Source organism: Ursus arctos, unplaced genomic scaffold (assembly GCF_023065955.2).
Source record: "Ursus arctos isolate Adak ecotype North America unplaced genomic scaffold, UrsArc2.0 scaffold_5, whole genome shotgun sequence".
NCBI lineage: Eukaryota > Metazoa > Chordata > Mammalia > Carnivora > Ursidae > Ursus > Ursus arctos.
The window spans coordinates 59,203,551-59,230,707 of NW_026623067.1; the positions used below are offsets into that span (position 1 = coordinate 59,203,551).

Below are 27,157 nucleotides of genomic sequence, written 5' to 3' on the forward strand. Positions count from 1 at the left end.
AACCTGTGTAACTTCTTGGGGCGTTAATGACCTCAAAATGGAATATACAAATGGATAGTCCTTAAAATACTGCACAGGGAATTTTAAAGTAGTAAAATGCATTTCAGACTACTGATAAAGCCTGCTGCTTCTGGTTACAGTTTCTCCCCCATTCCCTATTAAGAAAAACTGATGAAGATAAAAATATACTAGTTTAAGTAAAGTAACTGAAGCTGAAGTACATTTAATTTTACAAGAAAAGCTTACATTAACGTGCAGGATGGGTATTTTCTTATGATTTACTCCAAACTTCCTCAAGTTGGAAAACATGTCAACCCTCTAAACTGTTATTCTCTGAAAAAGAAATACACAAAATTTTAAAACTAAGTTTATGTACTATATACCAGTAAGACATATGTAAAGTAAGGCAGATGTAATATATATATGGTAAAAATGTATTACATTTTAAAAGTAGGTACAGCATTTTTAGCTATCAAAAAAACTCAATGCATCATTCAAAAACGAAAATTCTGACATGTGAGAAATATGGTTCTCAAGCTAAAATGTTCTTTATTTTTTCAACATGCTTTAATTCTTCAAGATACGAACATACTGTAGAAAAAGACTGAGATTACAAAAATATATTGCAGCAATTACAATGTATTTATATGATTACATAGAATTTAGTATAGAAAGGTAAGCATCTACATGTTAACTTGGTGATTTCTCATTGGTAGTGTAACTTATTGGTTTACCTGTATATTGATTTTTCTAAATAAATATGTAAAAAAATACACAAAAGCAAGTCCTCTTCTGTGATTATAAAAACCAAGTATCTTTGGTTTAAAAACATTTACTGAATATGAACTATGTTTCAAGTACACTATCAAAGCTATGAGAAGTTCATGGAAGCACTGAGACTAGGTAGGGAGCAGAAAGCAGGGAGACATTGGGTGCCATGTTATAGAAGAAACCATGTCAAAACTCATCACTTTGGGGCACCTGGCTGCCTCACTTGATGGAGTATGCAACTCTTGATCTCAGGGTTTTAAGTTTGAACTCCACATTGGGTATGGAGATTACTTAAAAAATTAGATCTTTTTAAAAACTCATTATTTTTCCTCCTAATCTGTTCCTTTCTATGTTTTAAAACAGCCACATTCACTAACTCTCATTTATCATTATTATTTTTTTTAGAGAGAGCACGGGGGTCCTGGGGGGGGAGGGGGCGGAGGCAGAATCTGATGCGGTCCCCACGTACAGTGTGCAATCTGATGCAGGGCTTGATCTCACAACCCTGAGATCATGACCTAAGCCAAAATCAAGAGCAGACTGATTTACCAACTGAGCCACCCAGGCACGACTCACTAACCCTCATTTAGGAAGTCATCAAATCCTTGTGATTTTATTTCCTAAATTTATCTTGAATCCATTCCCTCTTCTTCGCTTCCAGTGCCAAAGCTCAGGACGTTTGCAATATCATGCATGTCAGATCCACTCTAAAACAGAACGACAGATTTTAGCAGAACAAAATACAAAAAAACTCACTAATAGGGTTTTATTCCACGTTGCAACTAAGAAACTACTTGTCAACAATTGCTGGAGAGGATGTGGAGAAAGGGGATCCCTCCTACACTGTTGGTGGGAATGCAAGTTGGTACAGCCACTTTGGAAAACAGTGTGGAGGTCCCTTAAAAAGTTAAAAATTGGGCTACCCTATGACCCAGCATTGCACTACTGGGTATTTACCCCAAAGATACAGACGTAGTGAAGAGAAGGGCCATATGCACCCCAATGTCTATAGCAGCATTGTCCACAATAGCCAAATCGTGGAAGGAACCAAGATGCCCTTCAACAGATGACTGGATTGAGAAGTTGTGGTCCATATATACAATGGAATATTACTCAGCTATCAGAAAGAACGAGTTCTCAACATTTGCTGCAACATGGACGGCAATGGAGGAGATGATGCTAAGTGAAATAAGTCAAGCAGAGAAAAACAATTATCATATGATTTCTCTCATCTATGGAACATAAGAACTAGGAAGATCAGGGGAAGAAAGGGATAAAGAAAGGGGGGGTAATCAGAAGGGGGAATAAAACATGAGAGACTATGGACTATGAGAAACAAACTGAGGGCCTCAGAGGGGAGGGGGGTGGGGGAATGGGATAGACCGGTGATGGGTAGTAAGGAGGGCACATATTGCATGGTGCACTGGGTGTTATACGCAACTAATGAATCATCGAACTTTACATCAGAAACCAGGGATGTACTACATGGTGACTAACATAATAAAAAAAAATTAAAAAAAAAAAAAAAAAAAGAAACTACTACTTGTCAAAGCCTGGTAGAGCATCTAAGGTCATCCACAATTTTCTGTAAAGATTATTAAAATACTCGATACCTTTCCCAACCACCTGTATGACCTACGTGTATAAGGCTGGATATTCTTCAGATAGTTCAATCAAAAAAAAAAATCATACATACATACTAACAAATACAGAAGGTGATAGATGCCAGCTGTTTTCTCTTATGCCCAACATTAAAGAGACTTGCAAAATTGTAAGGCAAGGTAAAACAGTCCTCAAACTTATTTTGTTTTGTAAAATAAAAGGTATTTCTCATAAAACTATATTACTTACATTAAGATTTAGTGTATTTATTAAGTTTAAGTGAATTACTAAAATATTTTGAAGTTTTCATTTCTAATAGTTGAATATGAATTATAACCTGCATAAACAAAACTCTTTGGAGCTCTAAATCATTTTTAAGAGTGTGAAGCGTTATTATAGACTAAATTTGGAAAACTTATTACAAACCCTGTTTCCCCCAGTGAATGCCCATGATTAATTTAGGTTATAGAAAGGAAAAAAAAATGGTTTACTAAATATTAGAAAAACTAGCCAACAGAATCCATCTTGTATATATTAATGGTTAAGAGGTTAAATTTTTTTACTTTAAAATGTGAATTTGAGGAAAATTAAGTAAATAATAACACAGGTGACATTCAGATATGACCAGTCTTAAAAAGTAGCACTCAAATCACTCAAGTGGGAGATACTGCTTTAATCCATTATTTACACATATCCTTCAAATAAAGAACTTCCTCTCAACACTTACCTTCTCAAAAACATTTAAATAAATAGGTTCTTAATACAACAAAATCTGTTCCCAACTATCTTCATGACTTGTACTCTCCTATTCCCTACTCTATCTATACCAGGGAGCTCTAGCCAAAATTCCCCAGAAACATCATACTTTGGCACCTTCCCACTTTTGTATGTAATGTTGCCACTGCCTGAAAGCAATCCTAAAATCCCCAAGACTCCATTCTTGGTCAATTTCCATTTGATCTTCATGCCCCAACTTGAAAGCTTTTCCTAATTTCCTAGAAAGTTTTAATACTATCTTTCCTATGTTTCCATAACACTTGGAACTTGTATTTACTCATGACAAATACGGTAGTCACAAGCTCTCTCCATTCTGTGAGCTCTCCAAAAGGAGGGATCTTCTAACAACACGGCCCAGCACAATGCTTCATTTTTTGACCTATTAAGTTGATGAGGATCCTCCAGTGATGGAGGATTTTCTTCCTTCCCATGGATCAATGATTTTCAACAAAAATGGTTACCTACTACAGGTGCTATCAAGTGAGTTATTCTGTAAGGCCCAAACCTCCTTCAGGCCTGGAGAATAAGGTGTTCCACTGAATGTTGTAACACCTAATGGTACAAGCGCAACAATGAGGAAGAAAAACGGGTAAATACCCATTCTACATTACTGGCAACAAGTTACACCACCAATAAACAAAAAGAACCCATGTTTTTTTTGTTGTTGTTGTTTTTTTAATCAGCAGAGTATCATGCCTGTAAGGCCTAATATACAAAAAGAGAAATCATGGGGGTGCCTGGGTGGCTGAGTTGGTTAAGCATCTGCCCTCAGTTCAGGTGATAACCTAAGGGTCCTGGGATCAAGCCCTTCATTGGGCTCCCTGCTCAGCGGGCAGTCAGCTTCTCCCTCTTCCTCTGCCCCTCCTCCTGCTCAGGCTCTCACTCACTCTCTTGTCTCTCAAATAAATAAAATCTTAAAAAAAAAAAGAAAGAGAGAGACAAATCATGGACCACTAAAGAACAATCACAGGGTACCTGGGTGGCTTAGTCAGTTAGGCATCTGCCTTCAGGATCCCAGGGTCCTGGGATTAACCACCCACGTGAGGCTCTCTGCTCAGCAGGAAGCCTACTTCTCCCTGTGCCTGCCATTCCCCCTGCTTGTTCTCTCATTCTCTGTCAAATAAATAAAATCTTTAAAAAAAAAACATAAAATACATCAGTATACAAGCAAAATTGAAGGGGATGCTGCTGAGAATCAAGTAATATACGAAAAGAGATCCTAAAGCATCAAGTTGTTCTGTGTTTGCAGGTGGTAGGTGTTAACATACTTAGTAATTTCTCCCAAATTAGAAACTTCATTTCACATTTGTGTTATATCCAGTGTTTTTAAGAAAAATATCACATACGAATTAGGCCAATATGTTTTTATTAACGTCAATCCCTAATATCATCTTTGATTTTTTTCTATGTTCAATAGATCATCTCATGCTATCAATCTAAACACTTGTTTTTACTACAAAATTTATTTCTAAAACAAACCATCTGAGGTTATGTGAATTTTATCTAAATTTTAAAAATCAGTTCTAGCCTTTAACTCTCATACAAGAAAAAAGTTTACCAAGTTAACTTTTACTTGCTAAAAAACAGCCTAAGTAGTTAAAGAAACTTTTAAATTTAGGTCAACTGTACTGATAAAGCACTTTCCAATTACCTTATTCCTTTAACATTTACTGGAGCAACACGAGAAGTTGGTTACTAGAAATTTAAAATGAGTAGCACGTGATCCCCAACCTCGAAAAAAATGTTAGCTTTAAAAATTCTAGCCTGTCTCCTGCATATTACAATAGCAAACATTTCAATCATAATACTTTTTACAAAGCTCTTACTATACCTGTTCCTCTTTTTTTAACATAAATAAGCTTGACTTTTTAACCATACACAATCAACTTATAAAGCAGCTCTCACATCCTCCTGACTTGTCACTTATAATCTCACCTACAGCAATAAATACTATCTAAAGTTTCATCCAATCAGAGAAACTCATTTTCATGCTTCTGACTGCCAAAATGCAAAAAGTGTGTATCTACTATATCCTTTTGGTAGATTAAACAAAGAAGTGATGCTATCCAACTTGGCTACTGCCGGGTATATAGAAAGTAAATTTTTCTAAGAAAGTTTTGCTGACATTGATCTGCTTAGGTCATTTTTAGCCTGCGATCACAGCTGAAAGTAAGAACAAATGATAAACAACATAGCCAACCACTTTGCCTCCTCTATTTTACACAAATCAAAATGTGACCACTACTTAACCTTTAAGAACTTATTTACTTTCTATTCCTGGTTCAGAAGGCAAAAAGGGCATGAGTGGTTTTGAGAAATCATAGATGAAAAAACGTACTGATGAGTTCACAACTTAAACCTACTAAAAATTTCCGTAAGCTGAAAGAACCACAACAGGAAACAATAAGGATAAATCTCACAATGTTAAGCAAAAGAAACCAACACAAAAGAGTTCATACTGTATGCTTCCAATTATATAAAGTATAAAACGGGAAAAACTAATCCATTCTGTTACAAGTCAGGATAGTATTTACACTTGGGAGTGGCTGAGACTGGAAAGAGGCTTAAGGAAGGCTTCTGGGGTGCAGGTTAATGTAATTTCTTGATTCAGGTGGGGCTTACTGAGTGTGGTCAGAGTTTGAAAACCCACTGAAGCATCTATCTACAGCATGCGTTGTTTGCGTGTAACTTACACTTCAATAGAAAGTCTTTAAAACTTTCCATAAACTTCTCATTATAATAGAAATGTCAAGTGGGCAAAGACCTGAGTAGTTTGCAGAAGACTTGCTGGAGTCCCAAGTCTTCTGTGATCTTGGATAAATCGCTTAGAATCGCTGAACCTTTCTTTCCATTTATCACATTACCGGATCAGTATGAGAATTAAATTCATTTACTCAAGAAGAATTTGTTATTATGTCTACCACTGCCTCCTGGTAAATGGGAGAAAAGTAGTGAACAAAAGACATCCTCGCACTCATACTCTCTCTATCCTGGTCACTAGATACATAACAGAAGGAATAAATAAAATACTTAGCATCTCCTACGGTGACATGTGCTGTAGAGAAGAATTAGCCACGAAAGGGAACCGGGCAGTAATTGTAAGCAAAGTCACTTAAGCAAGTGACATTTAAATGACATTTGAGCAAAGACGTCAAGTAGGTGTAGGAAGCAAAACCTGGGGGAAGCGTAGTCTAGGAAGAGAAATTACGTAATTTATTGCACCTGAGAATGCTGGGTAGAATTAGGGTTTTAAAGAAAATAAATCAGATTAGAAGATGGAGCCTTGAAAAACCTCAAATCCCAAACCCACCTTAGTGCCTCAACTCCATGAACTAAGACTTAGAAAGATGATTAAGGCCTTCTGGAAGCCCTTTCGTCCTCCCTTGTGGCTGGCTGTTGCCTTCCTAAAGGGGGCACAGTGCCCAGGGCGCCGCACAGTCGTAGGCACGCGGGAGTCGCACCCCGCGCGCGGTCCGGTATTCACCTGGCACTAGGTCACATACTGGAGGCCGGCTTTTCCCCGCCGGGTGTTGAACGCCGCAGGTGCAGGCTGCGCCAAAGTCCGCAAAAGGCTCGCGTCACGACACACTACCTCAACGAACGCCGGGGTAACTCCAGAGCCGAACTCAGCTCTTCCTCGCCCACCTCCTCCGGCCGCCGCACGTCGCCACTTCCGGCGGTGCAACACTCAAATGCCGCCTGCTAGCAACTTCCGCCCGCTAGCAACTTCCGCCCTTCCGGCTAAACGTGAAGAACGGAGGCCCGGAACCGATGTGTCGCGCTTCCTCCCGAATCGGTCGTTTTAGGACTCTTTCCGGTCGCGGCTTGCGTGGAGTTAGCTCGCGGGTCTGGGAGACCCGAAAATTGAGACCTTCTTCGCGCCCCGGCAGCTGCACCTGGCGGCTCTTCGGCCGTCACCATGGTGAGGAGGTAGTTTGGGGGCACTCGCATCGAAGGGCTTCAGAGTTGGTGGGGCCTGGGGGCCCTGGGGCTGGAGGCGAGGGGTGGTAGGCGGAAGGGAGGTACTGCTGAAGGGAATGATGGTGGACTCCGTTGAGTGGGGAAAAAAATGCATTTGGTGGACGCAGATTGGGGTATTTGCCAAAGGACAAGCTTTAGAACGAGATAGGTTTCACTCCGTTAAATTCCGGGCTTCCCCACGTGTTGTATGTTGTCAGTGCCAGAGCCTAGCGATAACCCTATTCTGTAGGCATTAATTCCACTGCCACTTCGTTTTATTGCTGAGGAAAATGAAGGCAGGCCCGGCCACGGCCAAGCAGCTAATGAATTGCAGAGCCAGGCTTAAAGCACAGATCTGAGTGCCACATCCGTTCTCTTTCTGCTATGTCTCTTAATTTGTTTCTCTGCAAGGTAGCGTTCCACATGCCTTCCCCATGATTTCTGCGAAGTTTATTGTGCTAGCAGTTGAAAACACACCTTAGATACATAGTACCTGGTTGATTGTTATTTGGCATTATTCTCTGTGCTGGAGTTGACTTTGCATCATTTTATTTTTGCAGTCTTGAAATACAATTGGACTGTGGCCACATAAGTAAAGCAAAAGTGGCATATAAAATAAAAACAGGCACTTAAAAAGCAAAAAGGGATCCCATACATCGCTGGTGAAATACAAAATAGTACAGCCATTTGTGAAAAGTTTGGCATGTGGCTACACAAAAGACTTCTGTGCCAGTGTTTATTTGCTAAAAATGGGAAGCAACCCAAATATCCACGAACCAGTCAAAGGATGAGTGAATATCCGTACACGGAATACTACTTGGCAATAACAAGGATTGAAGTACTGACACATGTTTACAACATGGGGCACTCTCAAAAGCCTTAAGTTAAAGAAGCTAGACACAAAAGGCTACATACTGTAGATACTATAAGCTTCTTCACAGTGAAAAAGGTAAAACTAGAGTGATAGCTAACAGATTGGAGGTAGAAAAAAGAGGATTGTCTTCAAAGCAATACAAGGGAATTTTCAAAGGTGATGGAAATATTCTCTAGCCTGATTGCGGTGGTTACAAAGCTGTGTAGTTGGTCAAAATGTAAAACTACACCTACACTTAAAAAGGGCACATTTCTTTATAAATTGTACTTCAATAAAACTTAGACTTCTTTAATAAAAAGTATGAATAATGATGAAGAGGTTATTGAAAAACAGATTACTGATGTTCAGGAAAAAAGAGAGATCCTGGAATGAGGTCATCCTTTTTGTGGTCCAGTGGATTTTGGACAATGAACAAGCAACTTTCACTGAGATTATTACAGATGTAAATCCTGATGCCTCATACCATTAAGGATCAAAATGTATTTAACTCATATCATGTAAAGAGGTTTAATATCACAAGAGTTATTTCAGCAAGTGAACATTTGGATGACATAAGGCCTTCTGTACTTTATATGGTACTCAGTAAGTTTTTTAGCACAATTCTGTCAATAATTTTTAAAATTAACTTTTCTTGCATTATAGCCACAAAATGAATATATTGAGTTACACCGGAAGCGCTATGGCTATCGTTTGGATTACCATGAGAAAAAAAGAAAGAAAGAAGGTCGAGAGGCTCATGAACGTTCAAAGAAGGCAAAAAAGATGATTGGTCTGAAAGCTAAGCTCTACCATAAACAGCGCCATGCTGAGAAAATACAAATGAAAAAGACGTAAGTGATGAGTTCTTCATTGTAACAAGTTATCTTTTGAGTGATAATTTTTAAAACTGATAATCTTGAATCTTCTTCTTTCTTGGTAGTATCAAGATGCATGAAAAGAGAAACACCAAACAAAAGAATGATGAAAAGACTCCGCAAGGAGCAGTACCTGCGTATCTACTAGACAGAGAGGGACAGTCCCGAGCTAAAGTACTTTCCAATATGATTAAACAAAAACGAAAAGAGAAAGCGGTAAGAAATAAAAATTGAAGTCTTTATTTCTTTTTGTTCAGGAAAATTAATACTAGTCTTTTTCTTCAGTTTAATTGGAAATATGAAGTCCAGCTACTATTCCCATTATTTAGATATCAAACTCTTTGTAAAGTTCATTTTGTATTAAATATTAACTAACGAAACATTTATTTTCTCACCATGAGAAGATGTTAGCAATTTAACATTTAACAGGTTTTTACAAAGTTATTAGAATACTACCCATCTTTAGTATAAAAAAAGTACCTAAAATGGTAGGTAGTAAGGCCTAAATCTCAAATTCAGTATTTTAACAGCTTCCTATACTTGACACCTCCTAATGCTGTGGTCTTGTGGAGAAAGATAGAACTGCTTGTTTTTGCTGCCCTGTATTGCTAAAATTTGTTAAAAAGTATGATAGTGGAAAACCTTCTGATTTTTTTTTTAATACTACTGGATTACGCTTGGTGTCAAATTAGGTTAAAGCCTGCTAAAAACAGAAAAAGACATAGATACTATTTTTTAACATCTGTGGATAAATTGACAGAAATCCAGATAGCAACAGAAATGTCCAGTCTCCAAATTTGATTTTAAAAAACACACTGCTTGGGGTGCCTGGGTGGCTCAGTCAGTTAAGCGTCTGCCTTAGGCTCAGGTCATGATCCCAGAAGGGATCGAGCTCCACATCAGGCTCCCTGCTCAGCAGGAAGTCTGCTTCTCCTCCTTCTCCCCAATTGCTCTGTCTCTCTCAAATAAATAAAATCTTAAAAAAAAAAAACAAAAAACGAACCACACTCCTTATATTTTGGTGTATACTATTTAAAATTAGAATGGTTTAACTTGAGCACCCAAAGAAATTTTAGAGGTTGTCTACTAACCCCTTCTCATTTTACAGATAAAAAGACTGACGTCCAGAAGGTTGTAAATCATTCTTCATGGTCATCATCTATGGAGTGGTAGAATTGCTTCCAGAATCTGTCTTAATAATAAATCACATTCTTTCTACTACATTGTACTGCTTCAGTTTTTCATAGAATTTTCATTCTGCAGAGGTTCAAAATATGTGACGATGATTTTGTCCTAATAGTAATCTAAAAGTCCACTCGAGGTAGATACAGAGTAAATTAAGAGGTGGAGACAGTCTTCCACTTTTACAGTATTCACTATTTAGTAGTAAGCACATACGCTGTTACCAGAAATCATTGCCTTATTACAGGTGGCATTTTTCATCCATAATAAGGCGTCGAGATTTATAGCTTAAGCAAACCATTTTACTTATTTATTTAAGATTTTGTTTGACAGCACAAGCAAGGGGAGGGGTAGACAGGGAGAAGCAGGCTCCCCACTAAGCAGGGAGCCTTACGTGGGGCTAGATCCCAGGACCCCAGGATCATGACCTGAGCCACCCAAGCACCCGTAAACCATTTTATTTAATGTATCCATGATAAAAACTTAATTCCAATTAATTTGGGGCTTTTAAGGAGACAGTGCAGACTTCTAGAAAACATTGGAGCCAAAATCTTGTTGGTTTAGGAAAAAAGTGAATCCACTACTTTGTACAACTAAAACATACTTAATTTTTTATTCTCATTGCCTTTTACCAACATTATAAATTTTAACTGTGGTCTGTTTTTAGGGAAAATGGGAAGTTCCTTTACCCAAAGTTCGTGCCCAGGGAGAAACAGAAGTATTAAAAGTTATTCGAACAGGAAAGAGAAAGAAGAAAGCATGGAAGAGGATGGTCACTAAAGTCTGCTTTGTTGGAGACGGCTTTACTCGAAAACCACCTAAATATGAAAGATTCATTAGGCCAATGGTAAGTCCCTTGCAAGAGTGGGATGGATTAAATACTAGTTACTGTGTTAAATTAGATAAAGTACAATTTCCTAAAATTCCTAAAATTGGTATGAAAAGAGATCGAAAGATATTTTTAGGCTTTTTTTTTTTTTTTTTTTAAGTTATTGATAGGGATGGCTTAGCCGTTTTCCACTACTGTCAAGAATCTTGTCTTTGGTTCATAAGAGATAGGTGAAAAATAATTCTTACTACAGACCGTGTCAGTGAATCCTGATTTTAAATATGTCATATTAGAATCTTTGTTTTCCACGTGAAGTCATCTTATTCAACAAGCAACCTATATGCCTGACACTTGTTCTCTTTGAGAACAGTTAGAAAATTTGAGTAGCAGTTTTTTCAAGAAGCAATTCTTATTTAGTAAGAAAATTATCTTAAAGCTTTTGAAAACATTCAGTATGTAGTCATTGAAAAAAGAATTTAAGATAAAAGTGGAACTTTAATTTCTGTAGACAACCGTGATGGTCAAAACCGTTCTCCTCCCCTTTCCCAAATGTTACTGAACATTTGGTTGACCCGTCAGCAACTCAGGTTGGGGATGCCCACCCCCTGCACAGCCCCAAAATCCACATACAACTTTTGACTACCCAAAAACTAAACTAATAGCCTGTTGTTGCCTGGAAGCCTTACTGATAACATGAACAGTCAATTTATACATATTTTGTATGTTATGTGTATTATATATTATATTCTTAAAGCGAGAGAAAAGAAAATGTTAAGGAAATCCTAAAAGAAAATAAACTACTCTATTGAAGAAATCTGCATGTAAGTGGACCTGTGCAGGTCAAACCTGTGTTAAAGGATCAGCTATATATTTTTTGCAGAATCCCTTGAAACAGACTGAATTGCTCTCCTCACTGGAAATCCATCCTGCTTAGAAAAACAGAGGAGAGTTGGCAGTGTTAACCTAGCTCTCAACCTGAATAATTTTTAATGGATTAAAATGTTGTCAAGCAGCCTGTTTCTGTAAATAAAGTTCTGTTGGAACACAGCCATGCCCTTTCATTTATTTACATATTGTCTGTGGCTGTTTTTTCCTGCAGACTTTGAGGAGTTGTAGGAGAGACAGTATGGCCTGCAAAACTTAAGTGTTCACTGTCCATTTATAGAACCTTCACCCATCCCTGGATTGTATTATGGACTCCCTTGTTTTGATTTCATATTCATAATCTTCTAAATACAGTTTGGTAACTATCAGTTCTATAGCGAGAAATATCAGTTCTGTAGCAAGAGAATATACTAATCATGCTGTTCTAGGCTTTCTGTAGGTTGGCAGATAAATCTCATTGTGCATTAGTCAGATGGCATTCCCGGCTGTGTAAGTTTATTACAGAATTCATAAATAAGAACTTTAGTATCGCTCTGTCCCCATACAGGCAAAAATCAAATTTAAGAGATTGTAGAGTGTTGTGGCTTCTGAAGTGCTACACCCCAAAAGGCCCTATCTAGGTGATGAGTGACTCCAGTCTGTGTAACAGACCTCTCCGAGCTTTCTTCAGTCTTTGACCAGTATTATCAATGAAAAGCTAACAGTCCACCCTCCCTCTTCATCATGTAAAACAGCTGAGGTCTACAGGGACTTGGAATCAGGAATTAAGTTTAATTCCATCCACACACCATTCAACCCGGGAACAAATCATTTCACCTGCCAATCTTTATAATCATTCAGAAAAAATGGGAGAGGAACTCTAAGGTTATCATGCTTAAATAAGCTGTTTGTGCGCTCCATCATAGTGCCTGGCATGCAGCAAGTCCTCAGGAAATGGTAGATAACAGGAAAATCTGAGTATGATGCTAGGTAACACTCCATGCTAAAAACAGCAGGAGTATGTGTTTGGGGTTTTCCCCCCACGTATTTATCAGGTTTTTAGTCTGTAGAATTAGAAGTATTTAATTTGATGCCTTAAGATTTGACATTATTCATCCATGGGGTTTTTTGATTTAGAAGACAATTGGAAAAGCAAAAAGGATCATTGCTCGTTATTAACATTTTAGACTCATAACATTTTTGTGTTTGACTTACTAGGGCTTACGTTTCAAAAAGGCCCATGTAACACATCCTGAATTGAAAGCCACCTTTTGCCTGCCAATACTTGGTGTCAAAAAGAATCCTTCATCCCCACTATATACAACTTTGGGTGTTATTACCAAAGGTACTGTAATTGAGGTGAACGTGAGTGAGTTGGGCCTTGTGACACAAGGAGGCAAAGTTATTTGGGGTAAGTAAAATTTTTGAATATGGGACTGCTGCTGCTACACAATTCTAAAACTGAAATTTGCAAGGTGATAGAAAGTACACAGCAAATTTTAATGCACAGGAGCTAGATTAAGTTAAAATGGTGTCATCAGATTTAAATCTTTAGGAAGAATAGTTTTTGTAGACAAAGTAGTTGTGAATGTGATTCTTTTTACCTTAGATTATTGCTTTCAATTATATGAAGTGTACTATATTGTTAGAATTTAGGACTGCTTTAAAAGGAGGGAAGCAGATAGAAAGTTACAGTTATAACCAATATATATTGAAAGAAAATACAGTAAATTAACCATAGCAGAGGAAGGAAGACATACCAAACACATAGCCACACTATTTCAGTAGTAATTAAAAATAAAAGGTGTCATGCAGCAATTTTAATTCTTCTTCCCTCATTTTCTTAGTTTTCTGCTTTTAGTGTCCAGGTATTTCTAAACTTCAGTGTTCTCTGAAATTGAAGAATACATTCTTAACTTCTTGACTGAGTCTTCATATGAGTTATTGACTCATACTTCATATTGGCTGACCTCAATATTAAGACAGATTAAATTAATTTGAAAATTAAAACTTGTTGCATATTTTACTAAGAAAGGTCTGTGCAAAAGCAACAGTGCTCAGGTCAATCCACAAAGGCTTGTTAATACAACCTACTAACAGAGTGGAGCTGACCACCATTTGTAAAAAGTATAAAAATATATAAAAATTGTTTCCAGAATTCATTTGATTTTGAATGATTTGTAAAATCTCACTGATCCTGTCATTTTTTTTTCTTAAAAATGGTGATTAGAAATACTTTGGGCAAAGTTAATTTTTATCAGCATTAACATCTCTCCTTTTCCCATTTTGTTTTCCTCAGGAAAATATGCCCAGGTTACCAACAATCCTGAAAATGATGGATGCATAAATGCAGTCCTGCTGGTTTGACAGCAGTTTCAGACAAGTAATTCCTTATATTACTGAAGAGTACATACCAATCAGGAAGACCACCATTACTGTGATGGTTCTGAATACTACCAACCAGCCTTACCTATTTGCAGTCATCAAGAGAAGTATTTATTCTATTCTGAAAAACATTAAAATAGACATTTATTAAAATAAATGGTCTTTTATTTTTGAGTCTTTTTAGCATTTGGATGTTCATAAATTTGAGTAATTTTAAAAAACAATTATAGAAGTATCTTGGTCCATATCTGCATTAACTAGTGGACACTCAGCAATGCGGACTTGTTACTGGAAAGGTCAGCGCACACTTAAATATAGAGCTTAGACTACGAAACGGTCATTTCTGAGACCTTACTTGAAGTTTCTTCCACCTAATTTTCATTAATCCTAAGAAAGGTAGCATTAACACATGGTAGCATTTGTTTATAAAGTATTTATACTCTAGAAGCACAGGAGAGAGAAGGCAGACTACACTAAATAGAGTTCCGAAGGATTTAGATAAATGTTTTCACCTCTATGTCTTCATACAGTAAGTTGGTGAATCCGTATTTTAAACATTTTTTTCTCTCAATCATGTATAGTAATACTTACTTGGAACTGTATTTTTACTCCAAATATATAGAAAAAAAATACACCAAAATGTTTATGCTTTCGTATTTTTAGAATGGTTACAAATTCTAGGTAAAATTGTTTTAAAAAGAAAAAGACTGCACTGATGCCCTTAAAGAGAAATTTGTTTGCAGTTACTTGGATAATATAGAAAAGGTCATGTCTTAGGTTTGTAACTTGGTCAAAGCACTTTCGTGATCTGAATTATGTCTGTAGCTTTGAGCTTAAGGCGTCCATAATATTACATTAATTTATAATGACATTAATGGTTTTAAATTGTTTATTTTTAGTCTTGAAAGTACAACCAATGTGATTGTGCCTTTAACAAAATCATTTAATGTCTAAACAAATTCAATATCTAAACACATCTTTGTTGATTAAGTAGGGAAAAGGGAAAGAATATCAAAATACAGGCCAAGAAACAATCACAAAACATACTACTTTAAAACTTAAAAAAAAAAAAACTACCAAGGAAACAAACTTGAGTACCTCAGTAAGACTTGCTATTCTGAATAATGTAGCATCTTTTCTAAGTTCTATAAACCTTGGAAGTTTTAGAACACACACACCCCTAAGAAAAGAAAGGCTAGTTCCTTGGGAATGACTATCCAATATGGTACAATTACTTCAGGATGACAGAAGCTGAACCTTTCTTACAATTGTATTTTAACAACTGATTTTGCCACTAATAGAAATGGGGAATGTGTGAGTGACTTTAAGATTTGGAAGGTGAAAAAAAAAAATAGACTAAAGGTAGGCATAATCCCACAGAACTCAGTCTGCTTATTTATTTTAGAACCCAAAGTAAGCAAATTAACTATCTTCTACAAAGAAAGCTTTATATTAAGTATGCCAACAGAAGCATAACATCTGTAACTAATCACATCCATGAAAGACTGGATAACACTTTAAACACCAGATTAGCTACTAGTGGACATAGAAGGCAGAAATTTCTAAAATGCTGTTACACAGATGAGTAATCTTAGTATAAATCCTGTATTTACATTAAGATCTGTATCAGTTTGCTGGTGTGACCAAACCTCAGAAGGTAATCCCTAAGGGTAAAGCAGTACATAAGAGCAGATATCTAGATACTAGGTAAAGACTCAATTTGATGTAATCATAAACCTTCAAGATACTTTCTAAAGTCACTGAAACAATTTTAGGTAGTGTTCTGGTCAGCTAAAAGTAAACCATTAATCACTAGTAAGTGTTATCCTTGACATATTTATTCTCTGCAATGAATGGAAACACCATGAATATAGACATTTTAAGTAGAAGACTGACATTCTGTCATGCTATTTGATTTTATAAAAAATCATAATAGATCCTCTCACCTTTAAAAGTTTAGAGGAGCTTTATAATAAATTCTTAAATATATTTCTGTGATGTCTAGCAATTGGATAATTTAAACTTGAAAGAACGAAAATTTTGCTAATATCTATGCTTTATATTACACAAGGAAATATACACGTATTTACACAAACTGAAGTGAAATTCTTTTCCAGAAATAAAACTCCTAAACAGAAAAAAGCAGTTCACAAAGGACTATAGAATGTGACTAGACACTCAACAACTAGACGAGCTGGCTGAAATCAGATTTCAGTCCTCTGTAATTCTCGAGTTTTTCTAATCCCTTGCAAAAAAACTATCTGATTAGTTTTATTTAGATTCCTTACTGAGGATAAATTTTGTTATAAATTCTATACTCATTGAGTACAGAACTCATTTACTGAACGTGAACATGTTACTGAACACGAAAGTAAGGTTTTTCTAGGTTACCTAGCTTTCTCTACCATCTACAAACCCCCTGAAATAACATTTTCGGTCAGAGATAATATGTAATAAAAGTTTTCTTGTATGCTAAGCAAAAAGTTCTGAAACTGCTTAAAATGCTCTTGCTGTTTAAGAATAAACCAAACAAGTTTAACAAGTATGAGTTTATACTGTTAGTACTGTTATATATGAGTAACTAAACATGTTTTGTGAACTCAGCAACTATATTCACATATCAAGAGTTGTCAGTGAGCTCAATCTTAGACTATACCCTTTTAAAGAAAGTATTCTCAACAATGAACAATCCAAGTAAAAAAGTAAAATATCTAAGTGTTAGGTTTTTAAATCTATTTTAAGAAATTAAAAAAGGAAATGTTAAGAATTTACTAAATCCTCATCTTTATTTCCCTAATTGTAGTAAAGTTTCTCACAAAATCTATAAAACAGCATAAACATGTGACAGATGTACTAGTACCAGTCAATACTTATTTTTTTCAATTAATCAGCATTTGAAATGGCCAAAGTGCTTTAATTTTCATTTGGAGTGAAATCATCTGGCTTGCCTCTAACCAATAATTAAGGAAAAAGTAGGGGATACATGTATTCAAAATTTTACATGAATAGGAGGGTTTGCTGTTTTGCCTGCAGAAACATTTTAACTTCGCTTATTAGACCTAAAATATCAACATTCCAAAATAAAATTTAATGACATCACCTGACTGTAGACTGGATAAACCTTTGACATCAATCCTTAGCACCTCAAATAATGAAAGTCATAACATGGTTATGGACCACGCTGTTCTACAATCTAAATGGTCTCAAAGCATTTAGATAAGGACCAAGCTGTTTTACAAACAATCTAAATGGTCTCAAAGCACTCTCCAAATATCCTGCAATCTGAGTACACACAATACTTCCAAAGAGTAGGACTGTTTTAAGATTCTCTTTGGATTCTAAAAATAACCACTTGGTTCATTTTTAAATAAATTACTTTATAAAAATTAACAAGAGAATTTGTTTTTTAAGTTTTCTTAGGCAAAGGCCTTCGCTATAGTACCACAATGTATACACACAGGCTAGCTTGTAACCTGTCCTCACAGAACAAATTCAGAGTAAGCAAGACCAGAGCAACAACCAAAGCGTCCAATTTGATCTAAGCTCTTTTAACTATAGCTCCTTGGGCAGATTCATTCCCTCCATCTAGATCTAAGATTGTGGGGCACAGTCCAAATCTACCCTGATACGGATGCCAAGGGCATAAGCTGGCAGATAGGCAGATTTTTTGGTGGGAATCACTCTTGAGGGAAGTGGATGAAAGCTGAGGAGAATATATGATTTTAGAGTAAAGGCAGTGGCAGGATTAAGGAGAAGCCTTAGGAAGGGTTCTCACACTTCTGAAGTATATATGTTAACTGGATGAGGACAAAAGTATAGTCCCCAGCTTCAAATGATACTTTATATTAATTATATTAGTGTCTACATGCCAGAGTTAAATCCCCAGCAGTACTGTAAATGCTAGATGTTACAAAGACTGGGTGGAAACAGATTTTATACCTTTCCTCAGACACTGAAGTCAAAGGAAGAAACCTCATATACACAACTAGAATTAAGAGGCCAAAATACCACCTGCATAAACCTTTCACCATAAATTTCTATTTGTGCTCTCATTTAGTTGAAGTATATTTTCATTTACTGACATTTTTGTTTAGACATGCCTACATTTTAAAAAATGATTAGTTTTGATTTTTAAGATAAAACTTCTAGAACCCTCACCAAGTTTACTATTAAAATCCATAGTATAAAAGACTTCTGTGATCCTTACAGGTAATGTAAAGCCTACTACTTTCAGTTTAATTTATATTTTCTGAAATATTAATGGTCAGATGTCCCCAATTGCTAAAGAAAATATAGTATGATCTGGTTTCCCAAAGTCGAAACATGGTTAATAAAAATAAAAAAATTGTATTTACACAAAATAGCCTGAAAAATTAAAAAGAATGGTGAATCCTAGGTCCTAAGGGGGACGGAAAACCGGCATCATAAATAAGTTCAAAGTGAAATTTTGGAATTTTTGCCCTGTGCCCCATGCCATTTATTAATTACCATATTTTAAAAACAACGATTATGTTACAAAGAAGAGGGTTTATCATCTGCATATCTTCTTCATGTCAGCTTGGCTTTCTTCTTAGCAGGTCCTTTATGCCCTTTGGCCTTTCTTCTTAAATTCCGCCTGTCTACCACAGGCACTTCCACTTCTATTTCCTCTGAGCTGCTATCCACAGTTTTTTCTGTTGACTGCGTAAACTGATCCAATTGCTCAGAAGACGCTTCAGACTGCTCCTCTGACTGGTTCTTCTGTCCCGTGTTCTGTGAAAATGGCACATCTTCAAGTTCAACCTCTATCAAAGAGCTCTGAGAAAGAGCTGTAGACGTTTCCTGGGGCTCAGGTACCCCCTCGTCACCCTGGTCTTCCAATGAAGAAGTAGTGTTGGGTGATAAATTCTCAGAGATTGATTCCTCAGAAAATTCAGCTATCACAGAGTTTGGAAAACCACTGTCAGATCGTTCTTCATTTGGGATAGTAGCAACACTGTCTGAACTCCCAAAGTGTGCTTTCTTTCTTGAAACTAGTGGCAGTTTCTCTTCAGTGTGCCCCTTTTCATCAGATGGGCCTTCATCTAGCAACATTTCTGAGTCAGCTATATGTGAGGTCTAAAAATAAAAAACCTGGTGAACAAACTTTTGCAGTATAGTTCTTACATAATCACACTAATACGCAATGACAATGGACTGCATCTTCAAGAATTCAGTACTCAATACTTTCGTTAATCGGGTGTACATATTCTGAAGACAAGTCAATCACTTCAAACTGTCTTACGTAATAAGCTGGTTCTTGTTTTAAAGATACAATAAAAGTAATTATTTTACCTCAAAAAGTACTTAGGACATTTTATTATCAAGGTTCTTTAAAACCATGAATCAACTTTAAGTTTTTAGATTTTTGGTATTACTGAGCCAGAACCAAGAGTCCTTTGGGGCTTGACACTGTGCCACCCCAATAAGTTTGACTACAATTTCATTAGATGATAGGTAAGGGCAATAGAAATTTTATTCATTTATTTATTAGAGACACTAATAAAATAATGCTTTACAATAGTTTTTTAGCCTTAAATTGGAATATTTGAAAGTAAAAATGAAATTTCTTTAAAAATACTCTATCAGGTTTTTCCCACTAATCTGTCTCCATAATTAAAACAAATTAAAATGACTGTATTCATCATAGACTATGTAAGCAATAGGTATTCAAGTATTTGGCAAATAATGCTTTATCTATTCGTCTAAGCATTTCTCTAAATCTACAAAAAAACCTCGTTATCAGAAGTCAGGTATGTATTACAAGGTTACGAAGATGTGAATTTATGGAATATTACTGATTCCATTTTCTTAAAACACCTAATCTAGCATAACAATTAATATAGAATTAATTTTCCTGAAAGACTATACTAAAGGGGAGGAAAATATACATACTACAATGCCCCTTTCATGTCACCAACACTGGAACAGTTTGACTATACAAAATTAAGTTATTTCCCTCTTACCTTATCCTGTGCAACAGTGTCAGGGGGTTTTGAAGGTTCTACCACCAGTGGAACAAGAGTAGTAGAGTCTTCGCTGGAATTAAGAGACTGCAATTTTATTTCTTCATCTAAAACTTCACTAGTGGAGTCCTCCTCTTCAGTTATAAGTGATGTTTTAAGAGTATCATCCATTATCTCACCATTCATAGGCTCTAATTCAGATTCCTACATCATTGGGGGAGGAAAAATAAGTCAGGACATAATTATAAGCTAACTTATTTGTCATGCAAGGTGGGTCCATTCTCAGTCTCCACCTGTCATGCACGAGGACTCAAGATAAAGTCTACCACATTGCAGGACCTGAGTTAAGGAAGAGTCTTACTGAGAAAAACAGGAAACTTCAGGCAGGGTCAGTAAAAGAAAAGAATGCACAAGTAACCCAAACTCCCTCTGTTCTCATGGAGACAGCAGACAGACCATGATACTCTGTAGACGCAGAACAGGTCTGAGATGCAGTGAAGACACCCTGTCGCTGTCTTGTTCTTCCTTATAGGGCCATCAGGAGTGGAACCTTTTCAGTAAAAAGGCACCAGAGACTCTAGATTTGATGCCAGCTCTTTACAGAACACCAGCTGATCAGCACTTAGAATCTTTGGGGCTGGTGGGAAGTTATGGGTTACCCTGCCAGGGGGAGGAAGCACTACCAGTCTTGTGGGAAGCTGAGTTTGGATACAGCTTCTTGCTGGAAGAAGAAAGCCTTCAGTCTCAGCTCACTGTCCGGTCAACTTTGACTCATTTTTTAACAATCCTACTCCTTATATCACGTTAAATATGGAAATATCAGCAAGGTGATAACACAAATCTTCCAGTTCTGAAACTCTTCTACCAACGTTTATCAACGTAAAATAAAATACTTTTATTTAATGTTTAACAGTTCTAATGAATCTTAGTGACATTCTAACAGAGGGCATTTTATTACCATTGTAAAAATTAGAAAATGATGCACTCAAGGGCTCAGAAATAGGTTTGTCTGGATTATGTAGGATCCCTAAAGTTACAGGGATACTGAAATCAGGGACTTAGAAAAGTTTACCTGGCCAGTCTATAGAAATGGACTGCTTACAGACAGTAATTATAGTAAAGCTCATAAAAGGATCAACTAGGGTATGAAAAAATGTTGAAGAAAATGAGAAAAACACAGCAAAAGCTTAAAAAACCCAGAATGTTGGAAATTAACTAAAAGTGAGAAAACAGAAGAGAAAAACTTGTCCCTTCAAGTTTTAGGTTTGGGAATAGAATGATAGATTTTTTTAAAAAAACCACAGAGGAAAAAAGGCTCAATTCAGAAGTGATAAGAAAGAATAGAGATTATGTTGAATTTAAGATAATAAAAAATATCTGTCAACACAGGATATTCAGAAAACAAGTAATATTGTGGCATTACAGTCTCAATCAATATTCAAAGTCTAGAGTTACTGGTCATCCCCAAAGAAATGAGAGTTCAACCATTAGATTGGATGCATTTTCACAGAACATGAATCAAGAGCAGAAAGTCAAGAACCGAGTCTTCTAGAATGTCTACAAATAAACGAAAAAAAGGAGGAAGCACAATAATCAATAAATAAAACCAAAAGAAAACTTCAGGTAGGAAAACCAAGAAACCAAAATACACTGGTGTTATAAAGCCTACTGTTATAGGGGCCTAGAGAATACCAAGGAAGACACAGTAGTCAATCCAGGTGAGGAAAACCACTGGAAGTGAATGCAAGTGTCACTGGTGACCTACTATGTGCTCAATGTGTTGCTGGACAAGTGAAACCCATTACGTGAAGTACATACAGCATGTATTATTATATACATATGTAATATATATATATATTTTTACATTTTACACACAGCATATATTATATATATTTTATATATATATATATATATATATATATATATATATATATATATATATATATATATATTTTGGATGATGAATTTTATTCTTCTAACCAAGATACAGGTGCAACTGAGGCCTTATTGACCTTACGGCATTCTAACTGGTTCTACAAGGTATACCTTAAAGTCATATAATTTGTGTTACTTCTTAAGTATGTTTATCTTTCACATTAATTTATACTTTAAATATACAGAGGGATCTTTTTACCTCAACATCCTCAACTTTACCTTTGCTGTAAGTCAAACTTTTAAAAATTCAGTTTGAAACATGAAACGATACTTGTTACCTTTATCCTCGCCCCAACTCCAGTACCTGACCTTGCTTAGTATAGAGATATGCTTTTTAGCATTAAACACAATTTCTACTATGACTCTATAAGAGATCATCAGATTTTTCTAACAATTCATGATTACGAAAGTTAAAATTTAGTTTACTTTCATTCACTTTAATAAGTGGGGTCTCATACCTTTTCACCATCTTGCTTTTCCAGGCGTGGTTGGCTTTCTGGTGCAGGCCGAGCATCCTTATCACTACTTTCGTCCTCAAATTCAATCACACTTTGTTCAGGTTCTTCTTCCAGGAATTCTTCTGAGCTCTCTGACGTGCGTGCAGTAGATTCCAATCTAGGAAAGAAAACCACTCTTACTTGTTTTATGAAGGATGAATATAAAATTTCAGGAGTCTGTTAATTAAGTACCACTTTAGAGAATCAACCAAGCGTAGTTCAGTCAACAACTTCCAATCTTACAGGTCCAAAACCCATCTCCTCTTCTCACAAACTCGTCCTCTTTCCTACCTTGTTCTCTAGTTTGAGTAGTAACACCACAATCTCCTCAATCATGTAAGCTAGATTCTTCTTTTACTCTAACCATATCTCATTGGCTCTCATTCTATTAGAATAACACACATCCCAATTTACCTGAGATAGTCTAGTTTCGTAGCTTTTGTCCCAGCATCGGCATAATCACTAATAATGCCCCTTTCATTCTCAAAGATATCAGTTTGGACAATAAATGATACGGTTTTGTTCTACCTCCAAAATGCCTTTCAGACATATCCCTAATTTTCTTTTCCCATTTTCATAGCCCTTCTTCAGGCCCCAATTCTCTCTGGACCACCGTAACTTTGTCCCAACTCATCTCTGAACTTGCAGTACACACATTCTTTAGTAAAGCTGTGAGAGCTCTGTTTATAATATACCCATCTGTACCTGTGACGATCCAGCTCAGAAAATTCTGATGGTTCTCTGCAGCTTAGAGAATAAAGTGTATCTCCTTACAAAGCCTGACATGACCAGACCATCATATATATCCATAACTAAATCTATAGTTTTTAACACCTGAAATCATAGAACATTTACTATCTAGTTTCTGTGGGTTAAGAATCCAGGTGTGGGGGCGCCTGGGTGGCACAGTCGTTAAGCGTCTGCCTTCGGCTCAGGGCGTGATCCTGGCGTTCTGGGATCGAGCCCCACATCAGGCTCCTCCACTGGGAGCCTGCTTCTTCCTCTCCCACTCCCCCTGCTTGTGTTCCCTCTCTCGCTGGCTGTCTCTGTCAAATAAATAAATACAATCTTTAAAAAAAAAAAAAAAAGAAGAATCCAGGTGTGGGTTAGCTGGGTACCTCTGGCTCAAGGTCTCATGGAGTTGCAATTAACCCAGTCTCGTCTGAAGGTCTGACTGGCAGTGCTCCCTCCGACCACCCCAAACTCTCATTTCATGCGGTTGTTGGCAACATTTAGTTCTTCATGAAGCCTAGTAGACTAAGGGCCCAATTCCTGGGGGACAGTACCTCCTCATGGGTCTGCTCACAGTATGGCTACTTGCTTCCCCCTGCATGAGTTATGCTGCTGGGCCTCATCCACCAGGCAAAGGAGACCTTCTTGCTCATCACATTGCCAAATAGTTCGATGAGTCACTCATGCTGCCACAATGCCTGCTGGCCTGGACCTAGACTCTCATATTTTTATTTCCTACTAGATGGTAACATTCACATTACACATCAGTTATCCTTATTAATATTCCTCTCAGCTTTCTGCCTTTGCTCACGCTGTATCTGCATGGTGCAACACAGTAGCCACAACACATGTCATAATTAACATTAATTAAAATTAAATGAAATTAAAAATTCAGTTCCTAAGCTACACTGGCCATACCTGAAGTGCTCAATGGGCATACTAAGTAGGGCTGCCATTTTGGGCAGGGCAGATAAAGCACATTTTCATCACCATAATAAGTTCTCTGGACAACCCTGGTATACATCAGGGGTCAACAAACTTTTCCTTTAGGTTTTATGGGCCATATGGTCTCTGAACAACTACTCAACTTTGCCACTGTAATACAAAAGCAACCATACAAACATGTAAGCTAAAGAATATGGAAGTGTTACAATAAAGTTTTATTTACAACAATAGGTAGTGGGTCAGATTTGATCTACAGACCACAGTTTGTGGACTCCTGGACTAGAACATCTTCTCTCTCAACTCTGCTTGTTGAGATTCAACTTATCTTTCAAGCCCTGGTCCAAATGCCAAATCTCTCTATCCCCTCAATTAGATTCAATCAAATCTCTCCTCCGCATCTACACTGTTTCGTACTTCTATTATTGTACCATCACAATCCACCTGCAGTGATCTTAACCTGCGTCACAGGTATAGCTAGTGAATTAGAAACCATCGGGCAGTCAATTCTTCAAGGGAAAAGATGACATTTGTTCTTCATAATAGCTGCTAAGTAAACATTCAAGCATTTAGTCTTAACTGTTCTATTTATGAAAAACAAACACAATTCCACAATAATTCTGGGATGTTCAATATAAAATACACAGTTATATTCCCTTCTGGAAAGGGAATTACATCAAAATGTTACACAGGAAGAAAACTATAATTATTTAACCTCTTATCTTTTCACAAATTACTAGATTTAAATATTTAGTTAATAGCTGCCTTTAACACGAATTTTTCACTAAAATAAAACATTTACATAAATACTCAATTATCCAAATTTAAAATTATTTACATAATAAAATGAGCATAGGTACAGAATTTTCTACTTGAATAAAATAATTTCACAGATAAAATGGCAAACCTATGAATGGTTAACTCAGGAACAACGGGTAGGACTATTAGGACAAAAAAGTCTAGTTTTCCTATAAAATTTGAAATCTTGCTTTCTTTAAGGTTACAAGGAAGACAGAGGATAAAGTTTTGACCCAAGTGTTCTGTTGATTCAACTGGCTGTTAAGTTCCTAGAGGAGGGGACTGAACCACTTACAGTTATCGCTAATTTGTGTTATAGCCAACAACCCAGCAAAATAAATCTGTTATAAAATAAACTTAGGGTTTTTAAAAAATTGACTAAATCTCAGCATTTACTAAAAACTATAGCTACTATCAAAGTTGGGATAATATAATCACTAGAATATTCTCCTGATTTTCAAACATGAGAGATTAAATTGTGGATTTATTTTACTTTCCTACTAGCACCTTCTCCCTGTAATACATCAAAGTGAGTACGATCAGCAATCCTGCAGAAGAATTTAAGCACTAACTCATACACCAGCAATATAATAATAACTTCCACTTTAAATACTGAACACTAATAATAGGAAAATAAGAAGGGGCACGTGGGTGGCTCAGTTGGTTAAGCATTTGCCTTCCACTCAGGTCATGATCCCAGGGTCCTAGGATTGAGCCCCGCATCCAGCTCTGCGCTCAGTGGGGAGTCTGCTTCTCCCTCTGCCTCTGCCCCCCACCCACTTAGGCTCTCTATTAAATAAAATCTTTTAAAAATATAGAAAATAAGAAGAACAAAATGATGAGAGAAAAATAACCAACACTTTACTTGTTTATTGAAGCTGTAGGTGAAGTCTGGGGCATCTTTTCATCTTCTCCTTGAGAACTACTAAATTCAGAATCCTGAAACCGCTTCCCAATCTTTGGCCGCTTCAGATGACTACTTCGAGTACGAGTGGAAACTGGTGTTTTATCATGACCTGAGAAAAAACAGCAGTACTACAATTAATTCAGTGTGTCTTAAAAGGATTATCTGTTACAATACACAGAAATGTAAGAACTATGCTGGCTTACATACACTCCCACAATTACATATTTCTTTCTCTCGCTTATATCAGGCCAAAAAACAGCGTCAGTCTCACATTATTCATTCCCCACATTTCCATACTGCCCTGAGCTCTGCAATGTATTTTTGCATTTTTACTTATATTCTCTCCCAATAATCTTGGAACGACACCACTCTCCCTGTTTTACAGGTAAAGAAATGAGGAAAGAGGTATATGAGAGCTTACTTTGCTTACAAGGCAAGACCAGTGGTAGTGGTGGCATTATAACTCAGCTCTAGATCTTAGAGTGGGATAAGTCTTCACTCACTCTAACAGACATCTCCCGCCCCTCAATTCTAAGCATCTCAAATACTGGTAGATTAGCTGAATTTCTTACCTTCGGAAGTACTTGCAAAGGCATCTTTTAGAGAGTCAATCTAAAACAGAAATACAGATTAAAACCAAGAGTTTTAGATCATTTTTTTTCTCCCTATGAATTCACTTAGGTCGGTGTCAAAGAAAATCTTGTGAAACGCCTTTCAAATAGTACTTTTTGTATTCACTATTCACCATTCAAGGAAATTTACTGAAGAAAATAAAAGGTGATGTTACAGCCTCGGGTTATCCTGAGGCTGAGCCTTTACAGAGCCATCTAACATGTTACAGTGTGACTCACTGGAGTTTCCTCGAGTCCTGTCCTCAGTCATCTCCTCTTCTCTGCCCACATGCTCTCCCTGTGTAATTTTATGTACTGCCTTTACTTCAACATCTACCTGCTGATGAATCCAGATCTACAATTTAATCTCCTGATTTCCAAAGCTCTTTTTCAAAGGAAATATGGGTGCTCCATCCCAATTTCACAACCAACCTGTTCCAAATTGAACTCTTATCTTTTCCCAATATTATTCTCTGTCTTGGTTAATGGCAATAACAGTTCAGTCGGCCATTCTGGCCAAAAACCTGTGAGTCAGTAATGATTTCTTCTTAACCTTCATTCAGTGAACTGCAAAGCCTGTCAATTCTGAGACTCTGAAGAATCTCTCAAAACTGCCCCCTCCTTTGTATTACCGATGCTTTAGTTTAGGCCTT

General features: G+C 36.7%; 3 protein-coding genes across 22 annotated transcripts in view; 1 reads left to right on the plus strand and 2 right to left on the minus strand.

The window, feature by feature from the left end:
• The window catches only part of GFM2 (GTP dependent ribosome recycling factor mitochondrial 2), a 68,324-nt gene extending 61,481 nt beyond the window's left edge, over positions 1-6,843 (minus strand). For 2 of the 17 annotated variants that reach the window (XM_044384122.3, XM_044384118.3), the window contains exons 1-3: positions 6,461-6,815; positions 1,352-1,478; positions 247-333 (exon numbers count right to left, since the gene is read on the minus strand). In XM_044384122.3, coding sequence (XP_044240057.2) covers positions 247-309 — 63 coding nt within the window. In that variant the 5' untranslated portion in view covers positions 310-333; positions 1,352-1,478; positions 6,461-6,815. Of the gene's footprint in view, positions 1-246; positions 334-1,351; positions 1,479-6,460 lie in introns of all 17 variants that reach the window. The other 15 variants (XM_048220831.2, XM_026498781.4, XM_048220830.2 and 12 more) reach the window with 13 other exon arrangements.
• Positions 6,844-6,902: 59 nt separating this feature from the next.
• On the plus strand, positions 6,903-14,255 carry NSA2 (NSA2 ribosome biogenesis factor). The gene is made up of 6 exons (XM_026498789.4): positions 6,903-7,072; positions 8,627-8,814; positions 8,904-9,054; positions 10,688-10,867; positions 12,932-13,124; positions 14,013-14,255. Exons 1-6 carry the CDS (start codon positions 7,070-7,072, stop codon positions 14,078-14,080), a joined length of 783 nt encoding a protein of 260 aa, XP_026354574.1. The 5' UTR covers positions 6,903-7,069; the 3' UTR covers positions 14,081-14,255.
• Positions 14,256-14,974: 719 nt separating this feature from the next.
• FAM169A (family with sequence similarity 169 member A) overlaps positions 14,975-27,157 on the minus strand; it is a 182,747-nt gene continuing 170,564 nt past the window's right edge. For all 4 annotated transcript variants that reach the window (XM_026498787.4, XM_057307228.1, XM_057307229.1 and 1 more), the window contains 5 exons: positions 26,466-26,505; positions 25,852-26,002; positions 22,476-22,632; positions 20,083-20,286; positions 14,975-19,195 (listed from right to left, as the gene is read on the minus strand). In XM_026498787.4, coding sequence (XP_026354572.1) covers positions 18,647-19,195; positions 20,083-20,286; positions 22,476-22,632; positions 25,852-26,002; positions 26,466-26,505 — 1,101 coding nt within the window. In that variant the 3' untranslated portion in view covers positions 14,975-18,646. The remainder of the gene's footprint in view (positions 19,196-20,082; positions 20,287-22,475; positions 22,633-25,851; positions 26,003-26,465; positions 26,506-27,157) is intronic.